This window comes from Cupressus sempervirens, chromosome 4 (assembly GCF_028749045.1).
Source record: "Cupressus sempervirens isolate cs-2001-9-10 chromosome 4, ASM2874904v1, whole genome shotgun sequence".
In the NCBI taxonomy this organism is placed as follows: Eukaryota; Viridiplantae; Streptophyta; class Pinopsida; order Cupressales; family Cupressaceae; genus Cupressus; species Cupressus sempervirens.
The window spans coordinates 520,657,437-520,669,753 of NC_143121.1; the positions used below are offsets into that span (position 1 = coordinate 520,657,437).

Consider the following 12,317-nt stretch of genomic DNA (forward strand, 5'->3'; position numbering starts at 1 on the left):
TTAGATTTATCAGGTTCTATGTGTATGTCTTTGCTTGTATATTGAATTGTCCATACTAATCATTGAGTATCTTACTGATTTCATCCTCTTATTTTATTCCATATTAATAGTGCAAAACTGGTTGTTGTACATGGCATGATGCGTATCTAGTATTACGTTTTTCCACTATACTTCATGATATGCTGACTGGAATATTTGTCTTGCTACAATATTTTTATTCTGTACATTATATCCTTCAACTCTTCTTTAATACAGGGCAATATTCCATTACCCAATATGCTTACAAAAAGAATGCAATACATATACCTTCAGTGCTGCATTTATTAGTTATGAGTCTCCAGCAATGAAGTTCCTGTTTTGGATCTGGTAAGTGAAGTATATATATTAACATACACAATGCCATGGATGTTGTTTTTGTTCCGTCTATGTTTTCATGAATCTCCTACAAGTCTGCTCAAACATACCATGAATGACGATTCTTTAACCCTTTGTATGTTTCTTTAATTACTTTATGCCTTGCCTTGCTGATTCATGGAGCCAATTCAAGCGATTTTGTCCATGAATCGCATGAATCGGCGATTCAAGCAATTCATAAGAAAAAATCGGCTGATACGATTCAAGACTCATGAAAAATTGTCCAAGTTGAATCGAATCGCCAAACCGGCGATTTAGACGATTTCATGGCGATTCCCGAAACTCTAGGTGAGACAAATGGTCCTCCATTACTTCCTACTAAGTACTCTTGGTCATACTTGATTATGCTTTCTCAGATTACTCAACTTTTTCTAATATACCAAGGAAGCTCCATTGAGATTAGCACTCTTCATCATGCTTGTTTATGCTTTGTTGGATTACTCACATTTTTCTAACATGCCGAGAAAGTATTTTTGTGTTATTTCTTTCGTTAGTTATTTTGTTTTATATTTCCCCATTCTTTTTTATGTATTTCCTTGCCTTGGTTGAGGTGTTTGGAGCATTAAACTTTTTGTGTTATGTCTCAAGTGTGTTTTTTGTGTTATGTCTCAAGTGTGTTTTACTCAAATCTTTTTTGAGAATTGTAAATCTCCAAGAACTTATGGGTTTTCCATCAAATTCAATATTGTTTCAATTACTGAAAATCTCAAGGGAAAATTTAACTAAGGTATCATAAAATTATTGCCCAAAGGAGGGATTAATCTCATGTAAAAAATCTGGAGACCTAATACTCTTAAATGCTTTTTTTTGGCCAAACTATTGGCTTTACTGCTCTCTGAAAATTTTCTTAAGATTATGACTAGTACTCTAAGGAATCTCCAATTTTCCTCCCTTCTAGGTGATATGACATAAAATCAAGGAGGATATTGTGGCAGTACCAACACACCACTAGTGCTCCATCATTTTGCCACTCGTACAATACCGAAGAACCACGTCCTCCAACCACTCCCCCAAGTTCTACCAATGCATCATTGCCACTAGCACACCGCAACTGTTGCTATTGTAAACAAAAAATTCCTACATTATAAATAAGACTACCATTTCTCTCTTGCATCAAAAAATATTCCCCTCATTGGTTCCTACGTCAATGAATATTCCCAAAAAACTCACCCACTCAACACTTGGGTCAGCATATTAACCCAATCCAAACCTTGTCAAAAAAATATTCAAGGAATATTCCCACCCAATCAGCAATATAGACTATCAAAACAGCATGCTGCCTCACTAGTACGGACTGCCATAGCATGTCATACATCCCACACCATTGCTATGCTATCAACATACAAGTTATATGCCACATACACAATTCATATAATATAGTCAGTGCCCAATCACCTATTGATGTCATGCTCATGTCATCACCTAATTGGAGGAAACTAGACTGAAGTTCTCAACTTTCAAGAACCCATTCTCAACTATCAAAACTTCATTCAAGGTCAAATATTTCAAATCTTGATATTTTTTCAACATCTTCGTACTGGCGCCATACATTTTTGGTTTTGGTGCCTTTTGTTCCTAGTATTTTTTATTATCAATCTTTTGCTAAGCAGTTCTTCTTTTGGAACTTCAAAAGCTATCTTCATGCATACACAAACTCCTTTTGAGTGTTTTGTTTCCATATGTCACGTTTGTGCTCAAACTTCCATTCTAATTCAGAAGTGTATTTTCAGTTTTATTGATTTCATTTATAAACTATAAAATCCAAAATCAAAATCATTGCATGTTGACTTCAAAATGCACTACTGTATAAAGTGACAATTTTTTTAATGGGAATTACATATTGACCAAACTGATATACAATTCAGCATCCTGAAGTGTTTCATCATATTTTTCAATATTACTTCCACTGTTGAGTTGTCATATTGAATCACCAAAATCATATGTGCTACTGAGAAGGAATCAATAATCATTACATATCAAGATCTACTACCCTATCTCCTCAGATTCATTCCTGAGCCAAAACATCCTCAGCAAACGGTTGCATGGTAGAAGAACAGTGATAGAATCTACAGACTAATCTATCATAATCTATATACCTATCCATCATATTGTTCCTGAGGAAATGCTACATCACGTGGAGCACACTGTGTGCCCTTATATTACTTGGACTACACTTTGCCAGTTATTTGTAGATCTGCTAGAACCTCCGTTATTTCTTGTGGATGTTATTAAGACAACTACAAAGATGCCTCCTCGTATTATTGCTTTTATGGAGATTGTAACTTCTTGAAATGCTTCCAATGAATCTCTTCGCCAAGATCGTAGAGGTTTACAAGTTCCACAACATTAAGATGCATTTACCAAACATTTCACATTATTTGTAATTTTTTGTGGGATCTCATCTTTGGGATTTTAGTGTAAAGGAATATAGGATCTAAGATAGAGATGGACTTGTTTCAAATTTAGTTTTATTCCTCATATAATAATGAGTTCTTTGAATCTGCGTGTATATATATATATATATATAGAGAGAGAGAGAGAGAGTTCAACTGTTAATCCTAATTCTGGATATTCAGAATAATATTATAGTAGTGAGGAGGATTATCGCTGAGTGTTGAAGATCAGATTACAATACATAGAGAAATTGTCACAGTTATTGATTACCTCTTGATTGAGTCGCACGGGATATATGTATAACGTGAAGAGCCATGCTTACGTAAGGACATGACCCTTAAGTGGCATGAGCCAGGTAGGGTCATGACCTTATGCCACATAAGGGTCATGTCCTTACGTGGTCATGTCCTTTCACCACCTTTAGTTAATACTAACAAAACTTATTACAAACTGCAATCACAGTAATGACCAAGTCACTCTGACTGATGGTAATCAAGTACTTAGCAATGTCATGATCACATATGTAAATCACTTAATGAGATCTGTGGTGACTTCTCAACACAAGGCCCAATCGGGCACGATTAACAATAAGATGCAATCAAGTCTGAGGCCAGATTTGTGAATCGGTTAAATCTTTTGATGTAATGGAAAGCATAAGATCAGAATGTAATAAATATATATATATATATATATATATATATATATATATATATATATATATATATATATATATATATGTTTTGCTTATAGACATACATATTATCTTACTGTGATTCAGCAAGATCATCAAACCGACCGAAGTTATAACTCTAACATTAGCGACACTATCAAAGAGCCATTTCCCCTGTTATCACCTTCTTTGCATGTAATGAGGGTACCTATAAATCTTCTTGTTCTCTATCCACCTCAAAAAGAATTCACAATGAAACATTCAAATGTTTGTAACTAATTCAACTAATCAAATCCCCTCATACTTCAGCATAGGTATGGGGAAATATAAACATTTTCTAAAGATCTTCATTGTGTTTCCTCCATTCATTCCACCTGTCAAGTGGAAATTCAGTATATACACATCACAAGGGCTGTCTCTCCCATGTAAAGAGAGCTGCTTTAGCACTTGCTACTGACCACATCTACTTCAACATTCTCTCACACCTTTTGGGGGCCTTCGTTTACAAGCCTAATAGGGAGTTCTAGATGTTATTCTTGGAGGGTGAGACTACCTAGTTTATTCTCAGTTTTTTGGGGGCATATTTTGTACATGAGCACCTAACATGGCTCCATCTTGTCAGAATGGATCTTTACTTGCCAAAAATGCACTTAAGGGAAAGGTGTTAGCATACTTTGTGTGTCCATGTTTTTAAGCATTTACCATATATTTATCATGCATTTATTCAATGTATGTTAAGCTTTCCAAGGAAAAGTTTTACTTAGTAAGTTTTATTTAATGCTTCAGTGAGTTTACTGGTCAGGATTTTCATTCTCATCAACAAGTAAAGTTCACATGAATAACTGTCTCTGTTTTCATATATGTTGCATTATGTATAAATGTGACCCTTTTGCTTGTATTTGCACACTTAATCAATAGAATAGTCACTTTGTTTCTAATTCACATTTCATTGTCTTTTTGAGCAATCAATTATCTGAATTAGTTCTTGGCATTTTGGAGCAGGTTAGATTGCATAGGTAAATCATACATGATATAAGAGCATATTTATACAAAATCTTACAAGCTACCAAGTGCAAATCTATGTCAAATCTTACGACGTGCAAATCATGATATCATAAGACATCCCCAAAGTATCCTTCCAACAAAACAAATCATCTATTTCCGTAGATGAAGCAATTGAGAACATAGATCATTTGGCATCTCCTACTCAGCATTTAGTTGTTTGACGAGGTGGTTGGAAATCACATACAAGTTATATTAGCTTATTTAGGTTGAGTTCTGTTCCCTTTTCTTTTGGAGTCAAGTTCCAACAATCTTTTTGGCTAAATCGCATTGCCAAATCTTGCATGATATAGAGGAGATTCATGCAAAATCTTGCATGGTATTTGACACAAACCTATGTCAAATCTTACAATCTTCAAATCATAGGATCATAGAACAGCACCAAAGTATCCTTATAATGAAACAGATTATCTATTACAATAGATGCAGCATTTTGAAGAGATTGATTATTTGGCAACTCTGAATTAGGCTAGTTGTTATAAAAGACGGTAACCTAGGTTGGCTTTTTTGAGTCAGATTCTACTTTTTCAGAGTACAGTTCAAACAAGATTTATAAAAATTGCTCAAAATTGGTAAAAGCTTCCCTAAATGCATATGTATGTATACGTCTTTTAGTACCAGGAATTAATAAATAAACATGTCACGGTTTTGAAAAAAAAATCATTACAATCTCATTCCCTAGGAAGCAATTACTATAATCAAAATGATATATTCTATGGTAAATTATTATTATTGTGAACATAGTTATTTATGAATGCAAAATAAGGATATTTCAGAATGGGGCATTACATATTCATTCTACTTTATCAGATTTCTATTTGGGGTTGCTCATTACTGTTTTCAGACCTAGGGTAGTGTTTCTTCCTTTGTTCAAGTAGATGTAATAAGAGGCAAATGATGGTATTTATTTTTACATCAATAGTATATATAGGCTTTTAGTATAGAGATAATAAAAAAACATCTTACTTGGTAATATATGTTATCAGTGAGGTTATTTAGGTTAGTAGCATGGGAATAAGAAGTAAATGTAAAAAGTTGCATTGGATCGTAATTTTCAAGACGATAGTGTGAAAAAAATAAAAATAAACATAGCATCTGAAACAGGGCTTCAGGATAAGAATACTTGCTTGGAAGTCTATTATTTCCAGCTTGCCAAATATTATAATGTTTTAAATTTTTTAATACATAAAACAAGCAAATTTTGCAAAACTGGAAAAGTAATTATCGCACAAATGTGATCACTTGCTTGGTCCCAATGATAAACATCAACCTGAACAATGTTTCAGGGTGGTAAATAAGCTTTCTGTCAGAATCATTATAGAGAGCATGGATAATACCATGGGGAGAGACCTCTTGCTTCATTCAAGAGTTCAACATAATCTTCAATTGTCGGGAAATTCCTTTTGGAAACCTGGAACAAATAAAGGTAAGTTCTATACTTATTTCAGAATCATAAAGGATCAGTTACCCTGCTAAACAAAACTTCTAGTTAAAGAGTTGCCTTTTACCCTTGAATGCATTCCTTCATTTGATAAAGATCCAGTTGCAACAGCAGTACAAAAAGGGCAGACATCGTGTATGGTTGTTAATGATTCTGTTTGTTTCAGCCCAAGACATGAAGAGTGATACCTGTCATAAAATAATGAGTGTGCTACAGCTTGTTATAAACCACCATTTTTAACAATAAAAATTAAACAAGGAGCAAGTATGGTGGCATTACGTCTTTGGAAGAACCTGAACACATACAAGGCAATTAAAAAGGAGTGATCTCTTATATCAGAAACTTTAAAATCAACAAATGCAAGAACTACAGGGAACAAAACAAAGGTAAGAGAAAATTTGAAGGAATGTCTACCAACCACATTTAGAAATGATTCAAATGAACCAAAACACATCAACATAAAGGAAGCAATGGCGTTTGCCTATTAACTTATTCTAAAATTAAAATCAAACCTTTGGCTCTTTGCACCATCGAAAATGACATCACTATCTCAAATATATATCTAGAGTTTCCATCATGATTCTCTCAACCAAATAGATTTTCAGATGATATCAGCTGATGAGTTATCTTCACATAAGCATGCATCTTGTCCGCATAAGCACATATTTAGATTCTCGGATACTAACAGCTGACTCGTTATCTTCAAATTTAGATTTTTTGAGACGTTCATATCATTTAAATATTGTTCTGGCTGCTTAAGCTCATATCATTTAGATGAAGAGTTACTTCTTCAAGTTGTCATCATGTTTAGCATTTAATTAGTTTCTTGACTCCCCCACTTGACTCAGATGATATAATATAATTAGCCAGAATTAAAATCAACTTTCAGGCCAGGTATTCAAAACAGTTCAAAATCATCTCAGGCAATAGTCAAAATGATTTGCATTCTAATGGCCAAGCTCAAATGCCTATGTAAATATTATGTTTTCATAAAAAAAAAAAAATGTTCTATAACTTCTCGCCCATAAACCAGGTACTATCCAAATGTCTGCAATTTTAAGATCACAAATTTACCCATTTCCCAATATTGTTGCCTTGAAAATTAGAAGTTCAAAAACCAGTTTTTCTTTTGCCACAACAGCCCACATTTCTGATGCAGGAGCATCCAGAGGTATAAGGGCAATCCTATGTCACCCAAAAAAAAAAAAAAAAGTACTTGGACTTAGTTTCTGTTCGATGTGTTTTCATTTTTGGATACCCATTTGGGTCAAATAAAGATTCCAACTCTCACAGTTCAACTATCAGTGTGCTATAAAATCCCGAAAAAATAGGAGCATGCAATTTGGCCATCATTTTGGTGACCTAGAAGGTGTGAATTGGCCAGATGAATGTAATTGTGATTTAAAGCATTCCAAAAAAAGAATCAGGTCAAAAGGCCCCACGGTTTGAAAGTTATTGCATTTTTTCGGGTTTTGGAGACCTAAGAATGCTTCAAAGTCAAGTTAGGGGCATTAAATGACCTCGAAAAGGGCCGAAAAATGGGGGACGAGCGAATCTTGTCCATAGGGCTATAGAGCGCTTCGAGAGCTTTCCGAAAATGTAAACGGTTTGTCAATCGGAGCTACGGTTCAAAAGTTATGCCTCCCGGAAGTTCGGTTACTGTTTCTGGATTCTTCTAGATTTGCACCGACTTCTAATGCAGCTTCTGGAACCTTCTATTTGGTCGGTGGATGCCTACTAGCACTTTCTAGAATGTACTCCTAGTCCTTAACCCTCCGAGGTCTATTTAAGGAGATTTCTAGCATTGTAAAAGGCAGTTCGGAGTGGAGTTTGAGAGGAGGTACTGAAAGGAGAAATTATCTCCAGATTTATGCTATTGTAAACCCTTAGGGCATGTTTTGAAGTTTATTTTCTTTGTACTGTTTGTACTAGCTTATTTTCTCAGTTAATATAATTTCCCTTTTCTGTTGTGTCCATTCTGTTCTTGGGTTGTGTCCCCATCAAGTGGTATCAGAGCTGGTTTTCCTGAGTGTGTAGACAGAACACCGACTGTGAGGCAGTTTGCACCAGGACTGTGTGGTTGTGGGTTTGAGTTAAGAAGATGCCTCCACGAAGAGAGTGTGGTGGATGGGTTAGAGCTATTAATCCTGAGGAGGTTAGAGCCCTCCAGAGGCAGGTACAGGCATTGCAAGAGGAGCTCCGTAGAGGAGCAAATGTTGCCGCAGGTGACGACAGTGAGAATGACAATGAAGAAGAAGAAATGGGACCAGAAGGGGAACTTGACGGGGAAGTTCTGAACCCTGTAGAGGAAAGGCTTTTTAGGGCCATTACTAAGTTTGGGAAAAGACCTACAATTGAAGTGGGTGTATTTTTAGGAAATTTGAAACCAGATGAGTTGATCGATTGGATCAATGAACTGGAAGAATACTTTGAGTATGAGGATATCAGGGACCCAGATAGGGTTAAGTTTGCAAAGGCCAAACTGAAAGGCCATGCCAAAATCTGGTGGCAAGAGGTTCAATTGGAAAGAAACAGAAGAGGAAAGGAGAAGATCACAAGATGGGATTGCATGGTGGACAAATTGAAGAAGCAGTTCATTCCCGTGGACTACGAGCTTGATCTGTTTAAGAAGATGCATGGGTTAAAGCAAGCAGGAAGATCAGTCCAAGAATATACAGAGGAGTTTTACCGACTCTTGATTAGAGTGGGGCATGCAGAAGCAAATAAGGAGAAGGTTGCTCGTTATATCAGTGGGTTGCGACCTAGCATCCAGGAGAAATTAAGTCTGGTAAGAATGACCAGCGTTGAAGAGGCATACCAGTTTGCCCTACGAGTTGAAGAGAAGTTGAATAAAAGGTTTGAAGGAACACAAAGAGGGCATGGTCAAGGAGGAAGGGGAAGCGGTAGATCATCTGGAGGCCGCAATGAAACCCAAAAGAAAAATGAAGATGTGAGTACTAGCAGGAACCAGAGGAATGAGGGTTTCAACCGCTCCCATGTCAAGACTTTGGAAATCAAAGAGGAAGAGGTAGAGGACGTGGACAAGGAAGAGGAGGCTTCTGTGGTACCTATTTCCATTGCAATGAAGAAGGTCATCGTGCCTTTGAATGCCCTCAACGACAAGGAAGGACAGATAGGAGAGCTGAGGGCCAAGCTAGAGTTGCTCATGTGGATGAGGATGCACAATCATCACATTCAGAGGATGCAAAAAGAGGAGAGACCTTGGTAAATGAAAGAGTCCTACTAAGTGGTGAGATTGAACCAGGACAACAGAGGAGTTTGTTCCGTACCAGATGCAAGTGTGAGGATAAATGTTGTGACGTGATCATTGATGGTGGTAGCACTGATAACTTGGTATCAGAAGAGATGGTCTCTAAGCTGAAGCTCAAGAGGGAGAAACATCCCCAACCCTATCGGATTGCTTGGGTAAAAGATGATCATAAGGTCCTGGTAAGTGAACAATGTTTAGTGAAATTCAAAATTGGGAGTTACCATGATGAAGTTCTGTGTGATGTTATTTCGATGGATGTTTGCCATCTATTGTTGGGCAGACCATGGCAGTTTGATAAACATGCAGTACATGATGGACATGCAAACACATACTCTCTGACAAAGGATGGAGTTCGCCACAAATTGAAGCCCATGAAGAAGGAAGGTGAAAAAGTATGTAGCAGTGCTAGGATTTGTCTTGTTGATGAAAGGAAGTTTTTAGATGGCATGAAACATCAGCATATGTGCTATGCTTTGATTCCTACGAAAGATAAAGAAGGTAGTAGTGAAATACCATTTGAAGTTTCAGATTTACTAGGGTAGTTTGGAGATATTATCTCTGATAATGTTCCAGATGGATTGCCACCAGTAAGGCAAATCAGTCATCAGATAGATCTGATTCTAGGAGCTAGTTTGCCCAACAAGGCTGCCCACAAGATGACTCCTACTAAAACAGAAGAGCTAAATAGACAGGTTCAGGAGTTGTTGAGGAAGGGCTTGATTCGAGAGAGCCTGAGTCCATGTGCAGTACCTGCAGTACTCGCACCAAAGAAGGATGGAGAGTGGAGGATGTGTACAGATTCTCGAGCTATAAATAGGATCACCATCAAGTACCGATTTCCTTTGCCAAGGACGGATGATATTATGGACTGCTTGAGTGGAGCTCAGTACTTCACAAAGATAGATCTGAAGAGTGGTTATCACCAGATACGGATTCGAAAAGGAGATGAGTGGAAAACAGCCTTCAAGACCAAGGAGGGTCTTTATGAGTGGTTAGTCATGCCCTTTGGATTGACGAACGCCCCAAGCACCTTCATGCGGCTCATGAATGAGGTACTTAAGAAGTTCTTGGGAAAATTTGTTATTGTCTATTTGGATGATATTTTAATTTTCAGCAAGACTTTGGAAGAACATCTATTGCATATTCGTAGTGTCCTTGAAAGGCTAAGGGAAGAGAAACTGTTAATTAATCTAAAAAAGTGTAACTTTGCAAAAAGGGAGTTAGTCTATTTGGGGTTTGTTATATCACCTGAAGGTCTCAAAATCGATCCGGAGAAGGTAAAAGCCATCTTGGAATGGCCTACTCCAAGGTCTGCTACTGAGGTAAGATCATTTCATGGTCTGGTTAGTTTTTACAGGAAGTTTATTAGGAATTTCAATGGCATATGTGCACCCCTAACTGATACAATAAGAGGGGATAGAAAAGAGTTCAAATGGACTGCAGCAGCTGCGAGAAGTTTTGAATTGCTGAAGAAGAAGGTGACCGAACAGCCTGTGTTGGCACTTCCAGATTTTAGAAAAGTGTTCCAGGTGGATTGTGATGCTAGTGGCAGCGCTATTGGGGCTGTATTAAGCCAAGAAGGCCTTAAAGAAATGGAGGCATTATGTATTGCCAAAAGAATTTGTTTTGTATACTGATCATCAGGCATTACAGTACCTAAATAGCCAAGGTAAATTGAATCAGAGGCATATGAAGTGGGTAGAGTTCTTGCAGAGCTATACATTTGTGTTGAAGCATAGAAGTGGAAAATCTAACAGGGTTGCAGATGCACTAAGTAGGAGACAGTTGTTGCTTACAACAATGCAGGTTGAAGTAGTTGGGTTTGATGAACTCAAGAATTTGTACCCTGAGGATCCTGATTTTGCTGAAGCCTGGAAAGCTTGTAAAGAACCCGTTGCTGTAGATAGACCAAGTGGTTAGACTATTTGATTCAGGATGGTATGTTGTTCAAAGGTAGTCAATTGTGCATTCCAAGGAGTTCCATGAGGGAAAATCTAATTAAGGAGAAACACAGTGGAGGGATGGCAGGACATTTTGGTCGAGATAAAACCATTTCCATTCTTAGAGAACATATTTTTTGGCCTCAAATTTCACAGGATGTGAAGAAGTTTGTGCAGAGTTGCCAGGTTTGTCAAGTTGCCAAGGGGTTTAGTCACAATACTGGCCTATATCAGCCATTGCCTGTTCCATCAAGGCCATGGGAGGACATAAGTATGGATTTTGTTCTTGGATTGCCAAGGACACAAAGGGGTAATGACTCAGTATTCGTGGTGGTTGATAGGTTCTCCAAAATGGCACATTTCATTCCATGCCACAAAACTCATGATGCTGTCCATATTGCAGACTTGTTTTTCAAAGAGGTGGTAAGACTACATGGTCTTCCAAGGAGTATAGTTTCTGACAGAGATACTAAATTTGTGGGGTATTTCTGGAGGACATTGTGGAAAAAGTTGAGAACAGACTTGAAATTCAGTTCCACGCATCACTCACAAACTAACGGCCAAACAGAAGTGGTAAACAGGAGTTTGGGCAATTTGCTGAGATGTTTAGTTGGGGATAAGCCCAAGGGGTGGGATTTGATTCTACCATGGGCAGAGTTTGCTTATAATAACTCTGTAAATAGGAGTACTGGAAAATCACCATTCCAAGTTGTATATGGGAGTAGCCCAAGGACTGCACCAGGGCTGAGGAAGATAGAACAAGGGGAGAGGACAAGTGCTGAAGCGGAAGAATTTGCTGAACATATCAAGTGTCTACATGAGGAGGTTCAAGCACACATTACCAAGATGAATCAAGAATATAAAGCTAGGGCTGATCAAAGGAGAAGACATAAGGAATTTCAAGTAGGGGATCTAGTCATGGTGCACTTACTAAAAGAAAGATTTCCAGCCGGTACTTACAACAAGCTGAAAATGAAGAAATTTGGCCCCTGCAAAATTTTGAAAAAACATGACTCAGAAAATGCATATGAGGTGGAGCTACTAGAAGGTATTCACATTTCTCCCATCTTCAACATTGCAGATTTAACAGAGTATCATGATGATGGTGCAGATGAGGAGTTGGTT

The 12,317-nt window shown here is 37.3% G+C and overlaps 1 protein-coding gene across 4 annotated transcripts in view; it reads right to left on the minus strand.

The window, feature by feature from the left end:
• Positions 1-12,317, minus strand: part of LOC149562223 (transcription factor jumonji (jmjC) domain-containing protein) — a 152,478-nt gene that overhangs the window by 24,093 nt on the left and 116,068 nt on the right. For all 4 annotated transcript variants that reach the window (XM_089825763.1, XM_089825761.1, XM_089825762.1 and 1 more), the window contains exons 26-27: positions 6,049-6,169; positions 5,878-5,951 (exon numbers count right to left, since the gene is read on the minus strand). In XM_089825763.1, coding sequence (XP_089681889.1) covers positions 5,878-5,951; positions 6,049-6,169 — 195 coding nt within the window. The remainder of the gene's footprint in view (positions 1-5,877; positions 5,952-6,048; positions 6,170-12,317) is intronic.